We start from the raw sequence: 21700 nt of genomic DNA on the forward strand, positions 1-21700 counted from the left end.
ATTCTGTTGTCACAGGCATTTCTGATCCGTTAAGAGTATTGCGTTGTGTATGAAGACATCAAGATGCTATTATGTTAGCATTATCTGGAAACCTAATACTCTGTATGTGACTGGAAGGTTATAAAAATACCTGCATGGGCTGTGATTTTGTAGTTGGCAGTGAGACCCACCACCCGGGAGCCCGCTGGCTGTCGTAAGGAACTGCAGGGGGCCTGAAGGATCTTCCAATAGACCTGCCGAGGTTCAAGGTGAAAGGGGTCTTTCCTGACCCAACCCGGATATCCTGTCTCTTGGCTGCTATCGAGGTGCCCCGACACTTGCAACTGCTAAAAACACTGCATTGGTGAGGGTCTGAAAAATTTGGAGGCCCCTCTCAGCTGCTTGAATTTCCTAGGTTGGCAGTGAGGCCCAGGGAGAAGTGTGTGTGTGTGTGTGTGTGTGTCCGTACACACACACACACCCCTGCTATTACAGGAGCCATTTTAACACCAAAACAGTGAAGTCCTAGAGCAGCACAAGAAGCCTTTCCACTTCCAGTGTATGGAAAGTAAGAGAATGCAGCTGTTTTACTGTATACTTCTACACTGACCTGAGGAACTTAGGTGCCATTTAATTAATGGGACTTATTTCTGTACATACATACACTTCTCTGTACTGTAACTCCTTCATTGGCTTAAATCAGCAGTTATTCTGAGTTAGAATAGACAACATTCATTAGGACTGGGGAGCATTATTCTGGCTGAACACTTTACTATTCATGAGGACATTAAAACACCTTGCACATTTCCAGAACTAATTTCTAATCATCCCGCAGCTTAGAGTCTGAGTTCTACAGTTGTAAAACAAGACTAAGAGCTTTCAGTTATGGACTCTTTCTTTTGTTCCGAGATAAAAGTTACAAGAAATACAGCGGTCAGTCAGCCCAATCCATGCTCTGCCTTATCCCCAGCAAGAATCCTAGAATGTCAGCAATGGGACCGCATCACTTCCTGTAAATGGAATCCTGCTCTCTTCAAAACGAGCAGCTTCATTCTCTTGGAGAGCCATGAGAGCCTAGGGGCAGACAGCTTCCACCTTCCACACAGACAAGGTGAGAGGACATGGACAGACAGCCACGCGATCCAGACCCATTTGCCAATCCCCTCATGAAAGTTGTGCCGTCACTGTGTTATCTCTAATACTACATTTCGGGCGATACCAGATCGCCGAGTCGCATGGGCCCACGCTTCGAAGACCACTTCCGTGTTCAGGTCAACCGGAGAGGTGGTTCCGTAAGCTCTCCAGTTTGGCTTTTACTTCGTCAATAAACTCCGCAGAGGCGCTCAAGAGTGGGAGGCGTGGGGGGCCCATGGGTATCCCTGATACCAAAGTCATGACTGCTTTGATCTGTGGAACTCCAAAGCCTATAAGGAGAAACACAAACACCATATAGAAAACCCTCAAATATACCTCTTATGCCACACCATGACGAACACACATGGCCCATAACGCAAAACCATTGTAACCCCCAACCCTATCATGCCTAACGACTCAGAGGAGTCGTTAGCGTGAGTAAGAGAGCAAGAAGCTCCCAGCGAGGGTCAGGCTTCAGAGCGAGAAGATTGCTGTGCTTAGGACTGCTACTAACAGCTCCTGTATCATCCCATTGCCTGCATATCTTTGAAGTTGTTTGGAATAAAAGTTTTTAAACCTTTATTGCCTGTTCCTGTGTGAGTAATTAGGAAGAGCACTCCGGCCTCACGACCCCCCCCCCCCAAAAGATATTTTATATCCGTTAATAAAATTCATGTGCATCCTCATGTTGACGTTCTGCAGTATCTCCATGTTGCAGGTGGGGCAGAAGCTGTTCGGGGCAGAGCTGAGAGCTGAAAACGAGGCTTGCCAAGCCGTGGTTGCGATGCCCCACCAGCTGAGCATATCACACACACATTTATTACTTGGTGTGAGTATCACTGCAGCTAAAGCTGAAACATCTGCACAGTTTAGCTAAATTCTATTGCATCGAGCAGGACAGCATTGCACAAATATAACGGATGGAAAACATGAAAACAGATACAGTGTCTTGCAGAAGGATTGGCCCCTGTGACTTTTCTAAATTTTGTTGAGTTACAAACTGGAACTGAAATGGATTTAAGTGGCTTTGTTGCTGCTTGTTACACATAAGACACTCAGTATCTGAAAGGTGGAAAATGTTTCTTATTGTGGCACAAAAGTAAACAACCACTGGCACTTGGTTGCATAAATGTTTACCTCTGAGTTTCTGCTTGGCAGAAGCACCTTTGACAGCAATTACAGTTGCAAGTCTTCTTGGGTAAGACTCTTATCAGCTTTGCACATCTGGATCTTAAGGTGGTGCTTCTGCAGAACTTGATCCCAGATTTCTCTGGGATTTCTTGGTTTTCTTGAAGCTTTTTGTTGAGATAAGCTCTCCAAAAAATTATGGGCATTCCGGAACCAGACTCTGAGCTCATGGACCCCTGGAACTGCAAACTGGCACACACCGTTCAACTACTTATAGTATTTGACTTCTGGAATACACCAGACCTTGTTTACATGTGCCACAGTTACAGAGGTGCATACTTAACCAACCAACCCGTGTCAGCTTGTTTTCGTTTACAAAAGCAAATTGTGCCACAATAAAACTCGGCACCTTCTCATGCTGAGCACCTTGTGCAAATCAACTTAATGTCAATGGAATCGATTTCATTTCCAAGTTGTGTAACAAAAAACGTGGAAATCTCAAAGGAGAGCAAGTACAGTGTCAGAGCAAAGCACTGTAAATACACACACACCATTTGTACAGGAATGGACATTATCCTATAATCCAAATGGATGTAAACATTATCTTCATGTTAAACAACTTGGCAAATAATTTGCACGGAATAAATGCACCCTTATCTGTGTTTCATTTCCTAGTGTTACTGACTTGTTACTGTAGCCTCGCCATTATAATAAAAAAATAGAATTGCATTCGGAAAGGAAAGGAAGCCAGAGTCTGAATATACAGAAATCAGAAAATTAAAACGAGAGGCGAGGTGGGCTCTCCCACAGGAGAAACATTCAGTAAGAACCTGGACGGCTGTGTGAGTGGGATGTAACGCGGTTCCTGCAACAGCAGAAGGGTGGGCTCGAGGGCCTTCATGGCTCATTCCAACTCTGCTATTTTATGATGCTATGAGAAAAATTATACCTGAAGAACATGTTAAGGGCATTTTTATCAAAGAAGAAAGGGATGATAGATGGTTGAATGGTGTCTTGCAAGCGTATTTGACCTTCTTAGATGACAGAATTGGAATTCTATTGCCCAAGAAGATCTTAGCATTCAGAAGTATTCATCCATGTTAGAGTAATTATACCGGTGGAGCAAAGAGGGTTTGAAACTGCTTGTAGTACCTACCCTGGGCAATGACAAAGCCAAGGAACTCTTGGATATGGAACTAAGAGAAACAAAAGAAGATTAATGTTACTTCACTATTATTATAGGACTTCGCTTGTATTACATTCTGCGGCTCCGATTCAATGGGCAGCACTAATTTGCAAATTCATATGGCCTTTCATAGGATTATTTACCTCTTGGCCTTCTTAGTGCAATTCTTCTGCTCAGCTCACAGCTGGGAGAGGGAGCCAGCTCCCAACAGCTGATAAGCAGGATGCTGGGGGCCGGCAGAGGCTTGTAAAGGGCTCCTTGTTCCGCCAGCTGGTTCAGGGTTCACAGAACCTGTGGCAGGTGGACTAGCACCCTGCTAGTTAGGCTCATAGCAGGTGCAGGAGGTGTAGGAAGCTGCCTCACCCAGGGAGTTTTAATGGCCCGGAAGCCTGCTTCTGTGTGTTCGCCCCATGGCCAATCAGCGTGGAGAGACTGGGCCCCACATATTTGCAGAAGTGCTTCAAGAAGACATGGGGAACAATCCTGAGCCACCCAGGGAATGGGTGATGAGGGTGCAAGAGACAGCGGGAACAGCAGTGGAGAGAGAAGAGGCTGACCAAGATGGCGGCCAAGCTCGGCCCTCAGAAACTGTGGGAATGCAGGTTCTTCATGAAGAGGTGGAAAGGGTGGGAATCAGAGCTGGAAGAGCTGCAAGAAAGGGTAACTTGGTTTTCCAAGGGCCTGAGGGGCTACACTGCCTTGAGGATGGGCCTAATAGCCCACTGGGCTTGCACCAGGAGATCTGTAGCAATTGGCATCCATGTCTTCTCAACTTTCTTTCCTGAGGCTTTCGCCTAGGTAATGCTGAAGGGCAAGTGGGCCTGTGTTACGCAGAGCAGGTCTGGATCTTCGACTTCCACGAACTGCATGGAGCTACAGTTGATAGCCTGAAGCTAGAGTAGCTTGCCTGCCACTTTTGCATAATGACATATTTCAGGATTTACGGCTCTCCAGCTGACCTTCTGAGGGAGCCAGAAAAGGGTGTGGAAATAATTTTCTAGCTGCATAAAGTGAGCTGGAATTACCAGTGATACAAGGGAGGAAAAAAAGGTGTCCTGGTGTTACCAGCTCCAGGCAGAGACACCTACCTGATGTTTCTGTGCTGAGTGCAGGTCTCCTCTGACAAAAGCTTCCAGCATTAAGTTATTTGCCTTGCCGAAGTAGTTATAGGTGCTGTTAAAAAATAATCCAGTGAACAAAGGAAATACAGATTCACAACTGCAGGCAGGTCAACAGCATCCCTGCACTGGTAACAGCATCAGCAACGGTAGTACTGCTGGTAGAGTCACTGGCCAACACAGGTTTTGGTGCCTCGAATGTTACGCCTGTTCCTGGGTATATTTAACCCGCAGATTCCAAAAATGGCACCAATTTTCCCTTCTCAGCTCTAGTTTTTGAGATACAGTATAAATGCCATATATACACACACCTCCCATATGATCAAAACTATAATACAGTTCATAAATTACCCTTTAGAATCCAGTGTTTCCAATGTAAAATTACAAAATGCACAAACACTCTCACTATATCTGCAAAAACACTAAGTAGGTAACAGAAGAACACATTGATCAGCAAGATCTTTTCAAAAACTGTAAGCCGTCTTGAGACGTTTAGTGAAAGATGGGATAAAAATGTTTTATTAAATTAAATTAAAAACTGACTAAAAATTATATAAATTTGATCATATCTAAGAAACCAGAGCTGATGCAGGCCAGCCAATCCAATTTTCTGAATCAATGCCCCAAATAGCCCCAAGAACAGATCAAAAAAACGAAGCACCAGGAAAAAAGTTTTTTTTCCCCTCTGTCCTGCATCCTATGCCTTTTCCTCACCAGTTCCTACTTCCAGGCCCTTTCATTCCCCAAGAATGGCTACAATTTAGTCTTGGCCCCCAACTCCCAAAAGTGTCAGAGTTCAGCCGCTGCCAAGAATCCAAAACTGTGCCCCTCCCCACTTTGATTAAATTCCTCAGCAAGCCTGTGCATCCCATAATGGCTGGCATGATGCACAAAGTTTTGCAGGTCATGGAATGGTCTGCTGCATTTTATTAACAAGAATATTCCTGCAGATGCCAAACCAGCCTTCCCCAGCATGGTGATCGCCCAATCTCATGGCTGCAGCGCCCGTAATTCCTGGTCATTATCCATGCTGGTTACGGTTAATAGGTGACACAGTCCCAGATATTCGGAAGGCACCAGGATGGCGCCGACAGGAGAAACCAGGAAGAGACTAGGCGCATAGACAGAAGAATTCTCGTACGTTTTTGGGTCAAAGCCTTCACACTCGGCGCTCAGCCGTGTCAGCGGAGCCAGTGCAGGCAGGCAGAATGCGTTCCACCAGAGTCCTTTTTGCAGAGTCCGCAGCACCACCCCCAAACGCCCTCCCCTCCGTGCACAAAGGGTGACCCAAGACACTGACCTTCCGACTGCCCCCGTTGCTCCTGCTGTCAGTGCACTCAGGAGTTGCTACTTGGCAGCAAAACAAAAGGGTGAGGTTTATTTCCACGCAGTCTGAGCCAAGAAGAGACATTCCGTCGAACAGCTCGAGTATTTCCACACTTGCTGGGTGAAAGCTGCTCCAGAAGTCACCACCGCGGTGACTTCTTGGCTTACGGAAGAATTTAGGAGATACCTGGCCTGGTACAGAGTCAGCTGGGCAGATGGTCTGCCATTTTGCTTCCCTACCACTGTGCTGCATTGCAGCCACCTGCCCCTTCCTATGCACCCAACTCCTTTGGGTTCAGCCCAGCCCACCACTGCCTGAGATCCCACCAGGCTAGGGTAGTGTTCCTTTCTTCCCACCCTGTCCCAAAGTTCCTTCTCTGAACTGTTCTGCTACCTACATTGCAGACTTGCTCTCCATTTTCCAACCCACTGAGTAGCTAGCAGGTAGCTCGAAATGTGGAACACACCAACTTCTTGTTTGGTTAGGAAAGGGACCGGTGAGATCTAGGAGAACCGCAAAAGAACAGCCCAACTTGGCTACAGTGCCTTTGTGCCATCTTGGGGTTCTCCTACAGCCTAGTAATTCACATAGGAAGTCCTCACCTCATCCACGCCATACAGGAGCACTAATTTGCCTTCAGTGTTTTTTTTCACACACCGTCCAAAATCCAGGAGGTCTGTGTCGCTGAACTTCAGACCCTGAAAACTGGGAATCTGTTCTTTCATCCCATCTAGCAGCTCTTCAGCACGAACTAGAGAGGGAGGGAGGGAGAGAGAGAATCACAATAACCTGTTTTCAGATCTTACCAGACAAGGTACATTACCACTGCAATCACACAATGCCTGTTGTAATTCTCCCCTGCAGTCTTTCATGAAGGTCTAAGAAGAACACCCAGAAAATCTCCTTTTCTTCATTCTGGGAAGAATAACATTAGAATTCTCTGGTGATGTGATGGACTATAGTGTAAACCCTATATGTAAAGTGAATTATTCCTTTGCTTCAGACCAGGAATTCTAGGAATTGTAGTTCTTGAAGGGCAAAGTGATGTCAAAGAGTAATCTCAGTGCTCCCACTGAAACATAATCCTGTAGATTATTTGGGGGAAGCCATGACAATTGCAGTGATTCTAAATCAGAATTGGGGTGGGCACAATTCAGGCCCTGTAGGGTCTGTTTTGTACTAGGAGATTCACAGATTGGAGCCATGCAGAATCACAGACACTTAGAATCCTGAGCTCAGGAATTTGTTCTTGGGACCAGAACTGAATGGAATTCATATTCCGTCAGCACAAAAATCCACTTCAGGTCACCCCAAATGTCCTCTCTCTGTAACTTAAGACAATGGAGAGACATTGCTATTGTTACATAATTGGAGTCAGAAATCCTTGCAAATCTTTTTCAAATCTCCCAGTAGTTCCCAGCCTACCTTTTGCCCATTCCTGGGACAGATAGACCAGAAAAAGAACCTCTCGGTTACACTAGCATAAGCAGAGAGAGATAAAATGGCATTTACCTGTAGTTATGACTATACTTCTCATTGTAACTTTCTAGTAAATTTACCAATATTATGTCCAGTGCTGAAATTAAACAGGACCATTCTACTTATACAAAGTTCTCATAGCAGAAATATCACTGAGACAATTTCTTAATTCTGCCCTTGCAGATTTTTTAGGTTGTCCTGACCACCGCCAATTCGGGCACGTTTACCAAGACGTCAGTTCATCAGCATTTGATGGGGCCCACTTGGAAGGATGCCCTCTTAGGAAAGAGCTGCCTGCACGTTGTCTGAAGGTCCACAAGGGGGAAGGTAGTCCCTTCTGGGCCTGGTTCGGGCCCGGCAGGTAGAGCTCCTGGGGACGCATAATGCCCGAAGTTCCAGGCACACCATTCCATGGACATTGGCTTACGTTCCACGGAGGAATGTAAAATAGCGTCAAGCAAAAAGCCGAAACTGAGCCTCCTCATTGCATTTAGACCGACTAGGAGGACGATCCGCATGAGCATCACTTACTCTGGATACCAGTCAGGGTTGGAATGTGGTAATAATAGAATGGGATGCTGGGTGCTTGAGAGGCAACGTCCCGGAAGAAGGCGACCAGCCCGTCTAAAGATGAAGCAAAGAAGGCAGTGGGAAACGGGGCGGTTTTGCAGATGAACACAATCCACGGACATCGCGTGCCGCACTGTGAGCCCAGCGCCCCTCAGCCCAGCACGGGAGCTGTGGGCTAATATCCGGACAGATGCACGGATGGCGCAACGCCGTGGGGGTCAGGAAGGACGTAAAGCAAGACCTGGGCGCGCAGAACCCAGCCGGCGGTTTCCGGGCTGTCTCGGCACCTCGGCTGGGTGGAGGGAGGACGAGGAAAACACCAGGGATGCTGCAAGTCATGCGAGGACAGCACAATGCACATTCCCTGGGGCAGAGCACAGCAGAGGTGGGGGCATTAATCAGCAGGTCCCACCTGGGAACGCGCAAGGGACGTCACCCCATGGAACCGAGGGCTCCGACGGCTCGAGGGGGGAATAAGTGGCAGCGTTCAGGCCGCTGTTGGTTCCCTCTTTGGAGGGGAACCAGCTGTCACCAGCGGCCCTGTTCATCAGTGCCTGGCTACACGACTCACAGGAAAGCCCAGCTGAGGATTGTATCTGGTAACCGAGGCAGGTTAGCTAGCTTTGTGGTTTCAAGTCTGAGATGGTCAAAGAGCTTTGGAACTGTGCTCACAATTTGAACTTTGTATTTTTATGCTGCTTTCCAGTTCCCCCTTCCCTTTTGTGTGTGCACGTCTGTGTTGAGTGCACGCCCTTTTAAATCCTCCGCTCCTGTTGTGCGCTTTCTGTTCAACAACGTTTTGCTTCCCCAGGTACTTGGATGGGCGTTTTCACAGCTAGCTATCCAAACTCAGACTAGACGCCCTTTAAAACAAGCTCCTTGGGACAGGAGACACCGGGCTGTGCCACTGGGGCACTTCTGGGGCCGCTGGGAGGGGCCTTGGCGAGCTTCAAAAGAGCAGCAAGAAGGTCTGGACAGGGCAATGGGCATTTCTAACAGGGACACGGTCCACCATCGAATGGGCTACTCACCTTTGTTCACCTGTTTGAAGAAGGAGGGAGTGATCACAGCTATGCCATCTGCTCCTATTTCTGCTGCATGCTTAGCCTAAAAGGAAAGGAAGGGATGAGCTGGCAGTACAATAGATAAAGATGATTGGTGTTATGATAATGCCAGAGAAGATGGAATCTGAGCATGATAACTTGGCCATCATTTATGTTGGGCCAGATAAGGGTGTGGAAAGAATGCACAAACCTTCAGGTGACAGAACACTATTTCCTCTTAAAATCTCGCATACGCCTCTACCAACAGATGTTTTTCCAGCACATGTTAACTGTGTTTTGTTTACTTATTGTATTGCTAACTTGCCTCTTTTCCTTCAAGGAACTCAAGGTGGCTTGCTTAATCCTCCTCTTCCTCTCAGTTTTATCCTCACAGCAACATCCCTGGGAGTCAGACTGAGAGTCTCAGACTGGTCCAAAGTCACCCAAGCAAGCTCAGTAGCTCAGTGGGAGCTAAAACTGGAGCTCCTTGATCCCCAGTTCAACACTCTAACCACTAGGCCAGTGGCTTTCGCATAAACACATGCAAAAAAAGAACACACCCAGATGTAATCAGCAGGACTGGACCCTGTGTGAGGAGCCCAGTGGGTTTCTAGTCCATCCCTTTCGCCACTCGGCCACGACTACTGAGCATGTGGTTCTTACATTTATATGGCCCAGAAGGAGCGGGTGCACCCCCTGTACCAAATTAAGGGCAAGCATACAGAAATCACATGGAATGTGTTGTTATTTATTTCCCTGAGCACTTATTTCCCTGAGCGCTATTTGGCAAGAGCTGTCTCTTGCTCACCCATTTTCTACTATGTCAAACTATAAATAGATTTGGGGAGGAGAATATATTTGACACTTACCAGTTCCTTTGACTCTGGTAAACTCAGTGTTCCAACGTGAATGATTACATGATCCAGCCTGCAAAGCATGGAATATAGCTTTTCTTTATTTTTATATCTATTAATGGTATTTTTTGATATCTATCTATCTATCTATCTATCTATCTATCTATCTATCTATCTATCACATTTCTATACCACCCCAATAGCCCAGAGGGCTCTCTGAGTGGTTTACAAACATTAAAACCCCACCAATCCTAAAATAAATAAATTGGCTACACCACGACTGAAGGGGAAGCTTTCAAATACTGTTGGTTTTCACAGGAAGACATATTTTCATAAACCAAAGTAGGCTGAACAAGCCAAAGGCCCTGACAAACAAGACATATTTCAAAGTTATTTAGAGAGCGGCGTGGTGGTGAGAGTTTTGAACTGGGGACCTGGGAGAGCCAGGTTCGAGTCCCCACTCAGCCAGGAAGTTCCCTGGGTGACTTTGGCCAGTGACTCTCTCTCAGCCTAACTATGTCGCAGGGTTGTTGTTATAAGGATAAAATGGAGCAGCGCAAGCCATCCTGGGTCCCTCGCCAGGGGAAAAAGGTGGGCTACAAATGCAATGTAATAATTGCAATATTTCAGAGCAGGCGTGTGCACAATTCTGGTAAGAGCCAATTCACCTCCACATGGACACCCACGTATTAGAGTTCTGACCATATGTGTCTGCCGATGTGTTTGTGTGTGCCCGCTCTGAAGGAATAAAAAATTATTAAAAGCCATTATTTTAATCACTACGTTTTATACAGTGTTTTATGTTTTATATGGTGTTTTATCTTGACTGCTGGTTGACCCTGGCTTGATTTGCTGTGGATGCTTGTTACGGATTATGCACGGGGTTTCATTGGGTTTATTGTTGGGATTATATTTTAAATGTTGTGTTTGGCTTATATGTAATTTTTGGTTGGGATTATGGGCTTTTGTAGTTTCAGTTTATCACAAACCATTTCAGAGAGCCTTTTGGCTGATGCAGGGTATACAAATATTCTAAACAAACAAACAAACACACACATAAAAGCTGCTTCAGAAGCTGGCAATGGAGACGGAAGGGAGAAAGTAGACTGTTTTGCTTTCTCCGCTCCCACCTTTTCGCCACTCTGAATGGCATCCCCATATTTTGGCTGCAGCGTTTCAGCTGCATCTTTGCCCTTCCAGACATGCATTTCGAACCACACAAGGGGCAGGGATGCGTGTGCCTGTACTGGGAGTGCAAGGAAAGAGTTGTGCCCACACGGCTATTCTTCTGCTTGCACTCAGATCACCCTTTCCGTAGTATTGTGCATGTGCGAGGGGAAGACCAGGTGCTCTCCAGATGTGCCTGACCACAGGTTCCATCTGCCCTATCCATCATGGCCAGTGCCAACTATAGATGCTGGGACCTGTATTCCAACCTGCCTGAAAGTCGAAAGAAGGCTGAGTGAGTCCTTCCGACTGTATACATAATCACTTTGTACGTGTGACTATAAGCAATGCAGGGTAGTCCAGAGGTTTCCTGCACAGAAGTGCAGAAGGATTCCCAGAGACTGCCTCACACAGAAGGCTCCGTTCTGTGCAAAGCTTCCAGGACAACCTCCAGTCATGCAGGATAAACACGTCCAAAGAGCGAAAGAGGAACAATGCAATGAAACACAGAATGTTGGCAACGAGCCTGCATTTCACACACTCGCAGAAACAAGGAAGCTCACCTCCCTGTTCTTACTTCTGCAAGCAGCCTAGAACCTCCCTTTCGAAGCTGCATGTTATCCAGTGAAGCAGTCAGATCCTGTATCTATTCCACATTATTGCAGCTGTGGAGGAACGGCAAACTGGGAGGTGAAATGATTTGGCCCAGTCACGGCTGCTTTACAGGACAGAGCCCACAGCTCAAAGAAGTACTGGACCCAAAGCTTGGTTCTGTCTTTGGGACAGATCCCAAAGTCTGGTTCTAACTGTTCCTATCAGACTCTTCCATTTATCTGGGCCGGGACTGTAGCAGTCAAAGAATTCTGTCCAGAGGCGAACCTTCTCCCTTTTCACATATGCTAGTTTATCCTTCCTCAGCTTCTGCTGCAGGAAATCATTTCGACAAAACAGGACACCGACAGCAGCTCATTTAAAAAATAATTTCCTATTTCCCCACCTCTTTCAGCAAGGCTGACTAAACCAGACCAGAATTTCTAACTTGCTAGTTCAGCAATATTCTGCCAGCTCCCCAATCCCAGGGAGTTAAAAAGGCCAAAAAGGGGAAGTAAGAGGGCACTTGGGTTTCTCAGTCGAGTGTTTTTGCTTAGGTAGGCAGTGATTTTTCACAATGCACAGCAATCTTTCCCCTGAGTTACTCACTTATCTTTGCCCTTGGCCACCCATTCCTCGGCCAGCTGCTTCCTCTCCTGGATGCTTAGAGACAGGCCTTCCCCTGTCGTCCCATTCACTGAGAGAGAGAGAGAGAGAGAGAGAGAGACACACACACAGAGAGAGGGAATTCAATGCATGTAGGAGAGATGGACTCTCATCCTCCGAATTGTCTGACTTGGGAGCTTTGCATCACATCACCCGCCAAGGCAGACAATGCTGCTGCTATTTCATCCCTAGAAGCAAAGCAAATTAAAAAACCAGCACACGAACCCAGAAAACCTGGCTGCCAACAGGCAGAGCCCTTTGGCTCCTTCAAAGTCTATGGGGTTTCCTGCAGCCACCTAATGCATTCATAAGCAAGACTATTTTAGAAAGAAGCAGGCGCCTCCTTGCATTGCAACACCCAGGCAGGAGTTAGCCTAAGATATCCTGAGTTTCTCTGGCTCTAATTCAGAAGCAAAGCAAATGCAACCAAGTGATTGCTTGACACGTGGTGCTGGCAATCCCCTGGCGTTTGACCAGCCACACGCACACATCACTTTAAGCTACTCATGAATTGCTTAACAAATCACAGGCCCTGTTTGCTCCTGCTTTGCCCTTCCCTGGCAAGTTCACACACCAGGGAGACTTTTGCATGACACCCAAATCCAGGATTTTGGCTTCTGGCACCCAGACAAGAGAGGATTACAAACCAGCTTTAAACCAAACTGTTTGATTTGCTTTCGGTTGGCTTTTTGGCTGCCTTTGGCTGCCTGCATCTCTACCCATTTTGACTCATTTGCACAACAGCAAATGTTCTCAGCAAACATGACAAGCCCCGTCTTACCAAATACATTCCGCACTCCTTGCTCTTTTACCAGATAGTCCACGTACCGCCCAATCACAGAGAGATTGATTTCTCTAAAAGAAAGCAGTGCAAGATAAGAGATATCACAAACTGTTAAATTCCTTGACTACTAATATCTGGTAAATTGAATCTCTTAAGAGATGCAAGCTTTACATAGCTGGAGCTTTCTCTCTGCTGTTCTGTGACTGACACAAAACACTCGATGATTTCAAGAAGTCATAATTAGCCTCTTCCCCCAGCAACACACTTGCCAGAGCAAAAAGCAAGGAGGAAATGGTCCAAGGTTACCTTACAGTTCCTGCCTTAGAGGAAAGGTTCCTAGAAAGCTCATAACTGCATTGGGAGGCATGATCCTGTTCAAGGATGGGCTGGACATGCGCATGGTAGGCATGTCATGAGTGGAGTCAGCTGGAGCTGGGGGGTCAGACTAGATGACCTGGGAGCCCCTTCTGACTCTGTGTTTCTATCCTATGTTGTCTGCCTTCCATGCACGCAAGCCCCAAAGCAGGGCAGAAACAATTTACACCCTCTTGCATGCCCTGTATTCCATCTCCATCTTTCAGCTGTCTCAATGAAGCCCTGCAGAGGGGGAGGCAAGGATGCTGGGGCACCATCTGGCATAAACCATCAGCCCCAGCCATTCCCCTCTCTGCCCCACTGGGACACCCCTTTGGCCCTCTCCAAGGCAGGTTTCCAGCCTCAGAGATGCAGCCAGTGGGGTTCCTTCTAGGGTGGGTGTGGTGGGGACGCCAACCCAACTCCAACCTCCTCCTGGGAGCTTGGACTCTGAATAATCCTGTGTCACCCCCCCCCCGGCCCCCAGACACTGCGGGGACGCCATAGGGTTGCACACCAAGAGCGTCACCACATCCTGGCTGAAACAAAAGAGCTAATCTGTGCAAACGGACCATCGGCATTGCGTCAGGTCTTTTCTCCGCTTCAGGGTCTGCTGAGACCTTGGCTCAGAGTCACGTTCTTGGGAGAGCCACGAGTGACCCACCCCAGTGCTGTCTGCCTCCTGGACAGGGCCTGTGGCCTTGCACCTTCCAGAAGGTTCCAATTTCCATCTCTTCCGTCGGTCTTCAAGTTGTGCAAGGCCCAAAGGCCAGAGATAGTAAAGCGGTTCAGCAATTTTGGACTCTGGACTTAATTGTCTTATGCCCTCGTCTGCCTCCTTAGACGTTAACATTAATTCTTTCCCTTGCTTGAAAACGGGGTTAACCAGCCCCACCATGTTGTGCCGCAGCTGATTTTGTCAAGTCCTAGTATCACCCTCCAGGTGTTCTAAACTTCAGCTCCCATCATCCCCAACCAGCAATGCTGGGAGCTATCATCCAAATGTTTGGAGGGCTTGAGAAAGGCTGCTCTAGGCTAGAGAGCACCCCAAGGACAGAGGGGGAGAGACCAAGTCCCATAAGTTCATTGTCTTTCTGAAGCCCATGTTGATTTGCATATAGGTAATTGATTTGCCTATATGCAAATTGATTTGCATATGGGCAAGGATGGAATGGAACAGCTAAGCAGGATGTCCTAGGGATTTTGTAGTCACCATAAGCTAGAAACAACTCAATGGCATGTAACAAGAACAACCACAGAACGATTCAACAGTCCAAGAACTTGGGCCACTCCTATTTTAATACCAGTCTTTGCTTTTAGGGCAGAGGAATTATTTACCCATCCTGAGTCATTGGAGTGATGGTGGCTGCAACCAGGCCCTGCAGCTTCTTCTGGGGAGCCATGGAGCAGCGGATAAACGCAAAGAAAGGGGAAGAACCTGGCTGGAGCAGAAATAGGTATGTGTTGGGTAACTTTATTTATTTATTTATTTATTAAAACATTTTTATGCCGCCCCATTCGCCGAAGCCTCGGGGCAGCTTACAACATAGATAAAACAATAAGTTAAAATATCCATATAAAATAATCTTAATTAAAACACACATTATAAAATAAGCCGCCCTGGCCAGATAAAATTCGATTGTATTTAGCATTTAAAATGTTGCTTAAATAAAAAGGTCTTAGCCTGGCGCCGAAAAACAAATAATGACGGCGCCAGGCGGACCTCTCTGGGGAGCGCATTCCATAACTTAGGCACCACCGCTGAGAAAGCCCTTCTCCGAGTAGCCACCCTCCTAATTTCTCTCACGGAGGGCTCCCAGAGAAGGGCCTCTCCCGCCGATCTCAGGGGGCGACTGGGCATATATGGATGTAAGCGCTCCTTCAGGTAACCAGGACCCAAGCCGTTAAGGGCTTTATAGGTCATTACCAACACCTTGAATTGGGCCCGGACTTCAATGGGGAGCCAGTGGAGCTGACGGAGAACTGGGGTTATATGAGAACAATTCCCAGTCCCCGTCAGCAGCCTGGCAGCTCTATTCTGAACCAATTGAAGCATCTGGACCGTCTTCAAGGGTAGCCCCACGTAGAGCGCGTTACAGAAGTCAAGACGGGAAGTCACCAGCGCATGTGTCACTGTTGCTTCTGTTAATATCGAAGCCTTAGAGACAAAGTCCGACACAAATGGAATTTGTCAGCCTCTTTTAGGAGCAATACTTAGAGTTTTTTATTGCCGTATATCAGTGCCGATACAGGGCATAAACAGCAGGAACAACAGGACTGCCTGGCCTTCTTGATTATCTCAACACAAGCAGCTGATGATAAGCAAATCCACTCCACAAAACAAGCAGTGCTGATAAGGCCTGAAAAGGGATGGGGCGAATTCACAGGGAATTAAACATGTGAGGCATGAGAACTGAACTGAATCACCACGGAAAGAGACCGTCAGACCTCCTGCTGCTGACTTCATGACCTGGTCATTGGCCACCTGGAAGGGTTCAGCTGGCCACTGCATCAAGCCAGCCAGTGGACAAGATTTTTCAGGGGACTGCTGACCATCTAGGATCCAGAATCTCCCCTCCGTCCCTGCCTGCCCCGTTACATCTGGAAGTAGCTTGGGGTCCTCCAGGGGAACATGAGACAGGAAGAACATAAGTAAAGCCAAGCTGGATGAGGCCCAGCGTCCATTCCATCCAGCACTCCATTCACACAAGGGCAAGTCAGCTGCCCACCGGTTGCCCAAGCAGGACTGGTGCAAGCCCTCCTCCTGCCCAGTAGCCCAGCAACTGGTGCGGGCAGGCAGGGGGCCGCTGGCTGCAGAGGCAGCCCACAGCCAGCAAGGCTCGTAGCCACTGGTGGCCGCCTCCTCCTCCTCCTCCTCCTCCACAAAGCCGCCCAAATGGTGGCCATCAGTACTTCCCACCGCGGTGAGTTCCACAGTGCAACCCCGCGCTGTTCAAGCGCTCTCCCCAGAGGGCGGCGGGAGGCCGCGGAGCGAAGCCCAGCGGCTGCGAAGGCATCGGCGCAGGGAAGCCTGGGCTTCGTGGGCGACCACGTCTGTCCCTGCAGCGCCTCGGCTGTCCAGCGCCAGGAAAGTCCAGCGACAGTGTTGCGCGCTGCGCACGAACGTCCTGCCTGCTCGCCCCGAGGCGCAAAGTTGCGCCCAGGCGCGCCCCTCGGTGCCAGTCCGGGCGCCTGCGCTCTTTGCAAGAGAGTAAGACCGACGGCCGCGGCGGCAGCATCGCCGGCGTCCGGCGAGCGCCCAGACTTTCAGCAGGGCAATGCAATTAATTCTCAGCATCTCCCCCAAAGTGGGGTTTTTGGTTTGGGGTTTGGGGCTCCCAGAGAAGAGACGGGCCTATTCTTGCCGAGATTGCCCTACCTGGGACAATCCAGCCATGCACCCGGCAGGCACAAGCTACACGTGGAAAAGGGTTGGCTCACCGATTCGAGGTGGAGATGGTCCTCTCCCCGGGCTGTGCTCAGCTCAGTTCTGTGCCAGACCGAATCTGCTGCCCCTTTAACAAAATAACTCCACTGAGCATGCCCGGCAGAATGAGACATGCTCAGAACCCGCCCGTGAAGCCACTGCCCTGAGCTCGAGTTGCAAGGGAGGTTTGCTTTAGAGGGTCAGGAGATACTGTAATGCGCAGATGTGTCCCCGTGCAAAGCTTCTCTGCACAGGGGAAGAGCAGCTTTGGGAAGGTGGGTGGGAAGCTCTTACGCTGAAGCTGAATTTGAAAGATGTTTCTTTTATTTACAGATACTGATCCCTGAAAGCCACGAGGACCTCTGCAGTGAGGTCCCGCCTCTTTGGAGGAAGTTTGTGCAGCCACGCGTAGGATTATTCTCTAATGCTTGTAAACTGCCCAGAGAGCTTTGGCCGTGGGGCAGGACAGAAATAGTAACAGCTCACATTTATCATAGCATAGTTAGACTTCCTCAGTTTTGTGACCAGGACTACAATGCACATTCTCCCCTTCCACAGATGAACAATGGGTGTGAGGAGGGCACCAGGTTGGGGAAAGCACCTCTTTGGGCTGGAAGGCACCATGATGTAGCTTAAGTGACCACTGAGAGGGCTTGGAAAGCCCCGATCCAATGGGAGTAACTTAGCTGTTCCACTCGTGACAGGAAAGAGAAGTCCACGTGCAGGGCGACGGTCCTTTTGTCACCTTTCCTAAAATTTGGAGGACTGTGGCGTGGAGTTGCTTGTCAGAGACATCCAAGTGCATGTTTTTAAAAATTGCACATGTTTTCGTGCAAGGCATTGCTGGAGGGAGATTGATAGCTTTGTTGCTATTCATCTGTTTTCTTTAAAGGGGCTTCATGGGCTGACTTGTGCTCAGCTGCTGCACCCCCCCATCTTGATAAAGGTTCACGGAATGGCACAGTCATGGAGGGAGGGGATTCGCATCGCTTGCTATCAGAGATGTCACAAATATAAGGACTCACACAGTCACAAGAACCCATGTGGCAGCGTGGCTGGAGTGTGGGACTGAGGCTCAGGAGACCCGGGTTCTAGTCCTCATCTGACCACAGAGCTCACTCGACTGCTTAGAGCCAGTCACTGCTTCCAGGTAACCCACCTCACAGGGTCGTTGTGTGAATAAAATGGAAAGAAGACTCGTGTGTGCCTCCTTGGTCTCCTTGGAGGAAAGGCAAAATATACATGTAACAAATACATAATCATAGATTCTCTCCAGTTGCCTGCTGGAGTGCCCAAAGAATGTCAGATCCGCCTGTGCTTCACTCACTACAGCAAAGGCCTTGGCAGTGTGTATCATGAGAAGCGGTGGATGAGAAAAGTGGGAGAACCTCAGCACTCGCTCGTCCTGATGAGGAAACTGCCTCGTGGACAGGAAGGACAGAAGACGACGAAACAGAATGGTTTCCCATAGGCTAAGGGTGTTGGACAAGGATGTAGTTTATCTCCCTGTCCATTCAATCTGCATGCAGAATATTTCATAAGGAAAGCTGGATCAGGACTGGAGGAAGAAGGAATGAAAAATGGTGGAAGAGGCATCAGGAATTTAAGGTATGCCGATGATACCAGATTCCTGGCAGAGGAAAGCAGAGAATGAAAAGGACTCCTAATCATAGTCAAAGTCAAAGAAGGAAGGACAGAAGCAGCTGAATATTGAGAAAGCGGAATCATGACGACAGAATTACACAACTATACAGTCCACCGTGAAGAAATGGAAAGTGTGAAAGATTTCGCATATCTCTGCTCGGTCTTCTATTCAAAGGGAGACTGCAGCCAAGAAATCAGCAGGAGACTTGGAAGGGCAGCAATGAAGGCCCTAGGAAAGATCATCGTTTGGTACCAAAACCAGGATCCTTACGCAGTGGCACCTCGGCTCACGAACACCTCAGTTCACGACCAAATGGGGCTGCGAACAAAACTTGCATAAAAATTTTGACTCGGATCGTGAAATCCGCATTGGGGGGTAACCGTGATCGCGGCCGTCTCCCCACCCCATCCCCCAAGTGGGGAGATGGCTGCGATCGTGCTGCGGCCTGGGGGGGTGGAGATGGCTGAGATCACGCCCGGCTTTCCTGCACGAGCACAACCGTGATCTTGGCCATCTCCCCCCCCAGCACGATCACGCCCCGTCTCTCCCCCCCCCCGGGCCCCCGTTCCCGCCCCCCCCCCCCCCCCCCCCCCCGCAGCACACTGGGATGATGGGCGCGATCATGGTTGTGCTTGGGGTGGGGAGATGGCTGCGATCTTTGTTGTTCTTTGTCACTTTGCTTCACAGTGTGCCTCTGTGGTGTATGGTTAAGAGCACGGGACTGGGACTCAGAGGATCCGGGTTCGAGTCCCCGCTCAGCCATGGAGCCAACTGGGTGACTTTGGGCCAGTCACAGACTCTCAGCCCAACCTACCCCACAGGGTTGTTGTTGTGGGGATAAGATGGAGGAGGAGAATGATGCCTTGAGCCCTTTGTAGGAAAAAGGCAGGATATAACTCAAAAAATAAATAAATAAATACTTTTTTCTGATTAAAAAAAATAGTTACAGAAGAGATTAACCTTATTTACATTAAACCTTATGGGGAAATGTAACTTGGCTCATGATCAATTTGGGTCATGACCAGAGTCCTGGAACGGATTAAGTTTGTGAGCCAAGATACCACTGCATTCCCAATCACTATGTATGGGTAATCACAATTTATCCTGCAAAAAAATTAACCTGGCACTTATTGCGTGCAATATACGAATCTGACATTAGAGGGCACTGGATTTACAGAAGAGTGAAACATCTCAGTTGGCGGGCTAAAGTATACATTAATGTTACTAGCATAATTAATAGCATGTTTAGGGTTAGGGGAGGAAATAGCAGCTCCAGGTAGCAATTTTTGGTGGACAAATTGTGTGGGCAGAAAAGGTTAGGCATGTTCTCCTCCCGGTGTGGTACTCTGGGGGTTTGGGGTTGGTGCATTTTTAAAAAAAGAAAATCTAGCTGATCCTAAGAATGTACTGTTGATATAATGTGTAATTGGTCCTGTCTTTTGCGGTTTCCAAAGACCAGCGTGTGGAGAACATGACTGGGATCAGGGCCCCAACAAGGGGTGAGATGATCTGCTGTACTAGCACAGATCAATTCCCCAATTCCAATGTGCAACTATCAAGCACAATATTTAAATGGATGAAATGCAAATGCAGGAATTCCAATTTGTTTGGCAAAGTAAAACAGATGATAGTGATGATGATGATGTGTCTGATTATTGTCATTCTATAGTTCAGCCATTAGTTGGCCCTGGTACTTGGTTACACCTAGACAAAATCAGGCATTTCCTGTTGTTGGAGAGAGATTATGAAGTGTGCGTCAATCACTCTGCCTTGTGTGTTTTCTAAAAACCAGAGATGGGCAGAAGAAATTTGGGCCTTCAGCCTCCAGAAGTGCCTGCTAGAAACGCCAGGGTCAAGAATGCTCAAGTTGGAGTCTCAGGCGTGAAGAATCACTTGCCGCTCATCCCTGCGTCAAATCCTCCATGTTTAGGGTTTAGCACAAGCTTTCCCAACCTGGTGCCTGCCAGATATTTTAGACTACAGCTTCCACTTTTCTTGACCATGGGCCATGCTGGCACTGAGGGAGGGTTCCCATCAGTAGCATGAAACATCCAGGGAGTCCCAAATTGGGATGGTTCACTTAGCTCTTCTCCCCACTGTCTGGTCCAATCATCCATTTTATAATGTATACATTTATAATATGCCCTCCATGTATCATAAACCCATCCCACCCATGAGATCTCATAAATTATGAAAGAATAATTTCTAATTTAATCCTGAAATTTCATTTCACATCGGGGACTTTCTTCATGTGCCGCCGCAAACACCTTTTTCTTCATCATAATGTTCAGTCTGAGGAAGAGATCTGTGAAGCGTAATGATTATTTTGTAACTCTCTGTAAGCTTGGTGCTGGCGGCTGCCTCTTTAGAAAGAGCACCGAGGCTGGGAAACAGTCCGTAGAAGCACATCCAGAGCTGTTACACAGCTTTTTCCTCACTTTGGGTGTGGTTTGCCAGCCAGGCCATGCTCCAAGATCAACCCTGCAGATTCTGCCTGTATGTCTGTCTGTCAAAACAATTAAGTGCGTAGGGTTGAGGGTTGAGGGATGGGGCCGTTTTGGGAGTGTCCCCTGCCTGTGGAACAATCCTCCAATTCATGTCTTCCAGGCCCCATCATTACAGTCATTCAAGTGGGCCTGAACAAGCCCATCTTTTTTCACCTCAGCCTATAAATGAATCAGATCTTTATTGCGTACCATTGGATATAGGGTATTATCTGTTCTTAACTGTTATTTTTGATTAGAGAATTGGTTTATTATTGGGTCCCTTTGTTCCACTGTTCTCTGTAATTTTAACTTTACTACACCGGCACCCTAAAAGGTGTCTTATAAATCTTTTACATCGACTTTACCAGATTCTCTGCTGCAACTGAATTAGTGATGTCAGCAGAGCGGATGGAAGCTGCCACGGTTTCCAAGCTCGGATTTTGCGATTCTGTGTCTCTTCTCTCCATGCTGCAAGCCAACCTCACAAAGCTGCCCTATTTATGTGCAAGATGTGAAGGCTGAGATTGTCAATTCAGCACTCTAATTGCCCGCAGAAGTTTAGACAACTCTGTTAAGAAAAATGTGCATCTTTGGAAAGATCCAACAGAATAGGTTATTCCCTTCCATAGAAGGGAATAGATTCTAAGATAGACCTTTCCCAGGGATAGGCTTTTTCTTAGCAGGGTTGTCAGCATTGAACAACTCTGGGGAGGCGAGCGCTAGGTGAAGAAAGTAAAAAGCAAGAAGCAAAACAGCAGTGGG

The 21700-nt window shown here is 47.8% G+C and overlaps 1 protein-coding gene across 3 annotated transcripts; it reads right to left on the reverse strand.

The window, feature by feature from the left end:
* Positions 1-590: 590 nt before the first annotated feature.
* On the reverse strand, positions 591-16889 carry NPL (N-acetylneuraminate pyruvate lyase). 3 transcript variants are annotated; one of them, XM_044439169.1, is made up of 12 exons: positions 16822-16889; positions 14719-14822; positions 13024-13097; positions 12186-12273; positions 9834-9891; positions 8953-9028; positions 7883-7975; positions 6475-6623; positions 5846-5892; positions 4516-4600; positions 3398-3437; positions 591-1403 (listed from the first exon to the last, which is right to left on the reverse strand). In XM_044439169.1, exons 2-12 carry the CDS (start codon positions 14781-14783, stop codon positions 1252-1254), a joined length of 927 nt encoding a protein of 308 aa, XP_044295104.1. In that variant the 5' UTR covers positions 14784-14822; positions 16822-16889; the 3' UTR covers positions 591-1251. The 3 variants fall into 3 exon arrangements, 2 of the variants coding, with proteins under 2 accessions (XP_044295104.1, XP_044295105.1); XR_006415583.1 differs by having other exon boundaries at positions 1388-1403; positions 4516-5892; XM_044439170.1 differs by lacking the exons at positions 591-1403; positions 3398-3437 and having other exon boundaries at positions 4525-4600; positions 5846-5895.
* Between the last annotated feature and the right edge of the window lie 4811 nt (positions 16890-21700).

The sequence above is a fragment of the Varanus komodoensis genome, unplaced genomic scaffold (genome assembly GCF_004798865.1).
Source record: "Varanus komodoensis strain SLA01 unplaced genomic scaffold, ASM479886v1 scaffold34_1, whole genome shotgun sequence".
Lineage (NCBI taxonomy): Eukaryota > Metazoa > Chordata > Lepidosauria > Squamata > Varanidae > Varanus > Varanus komodoensis.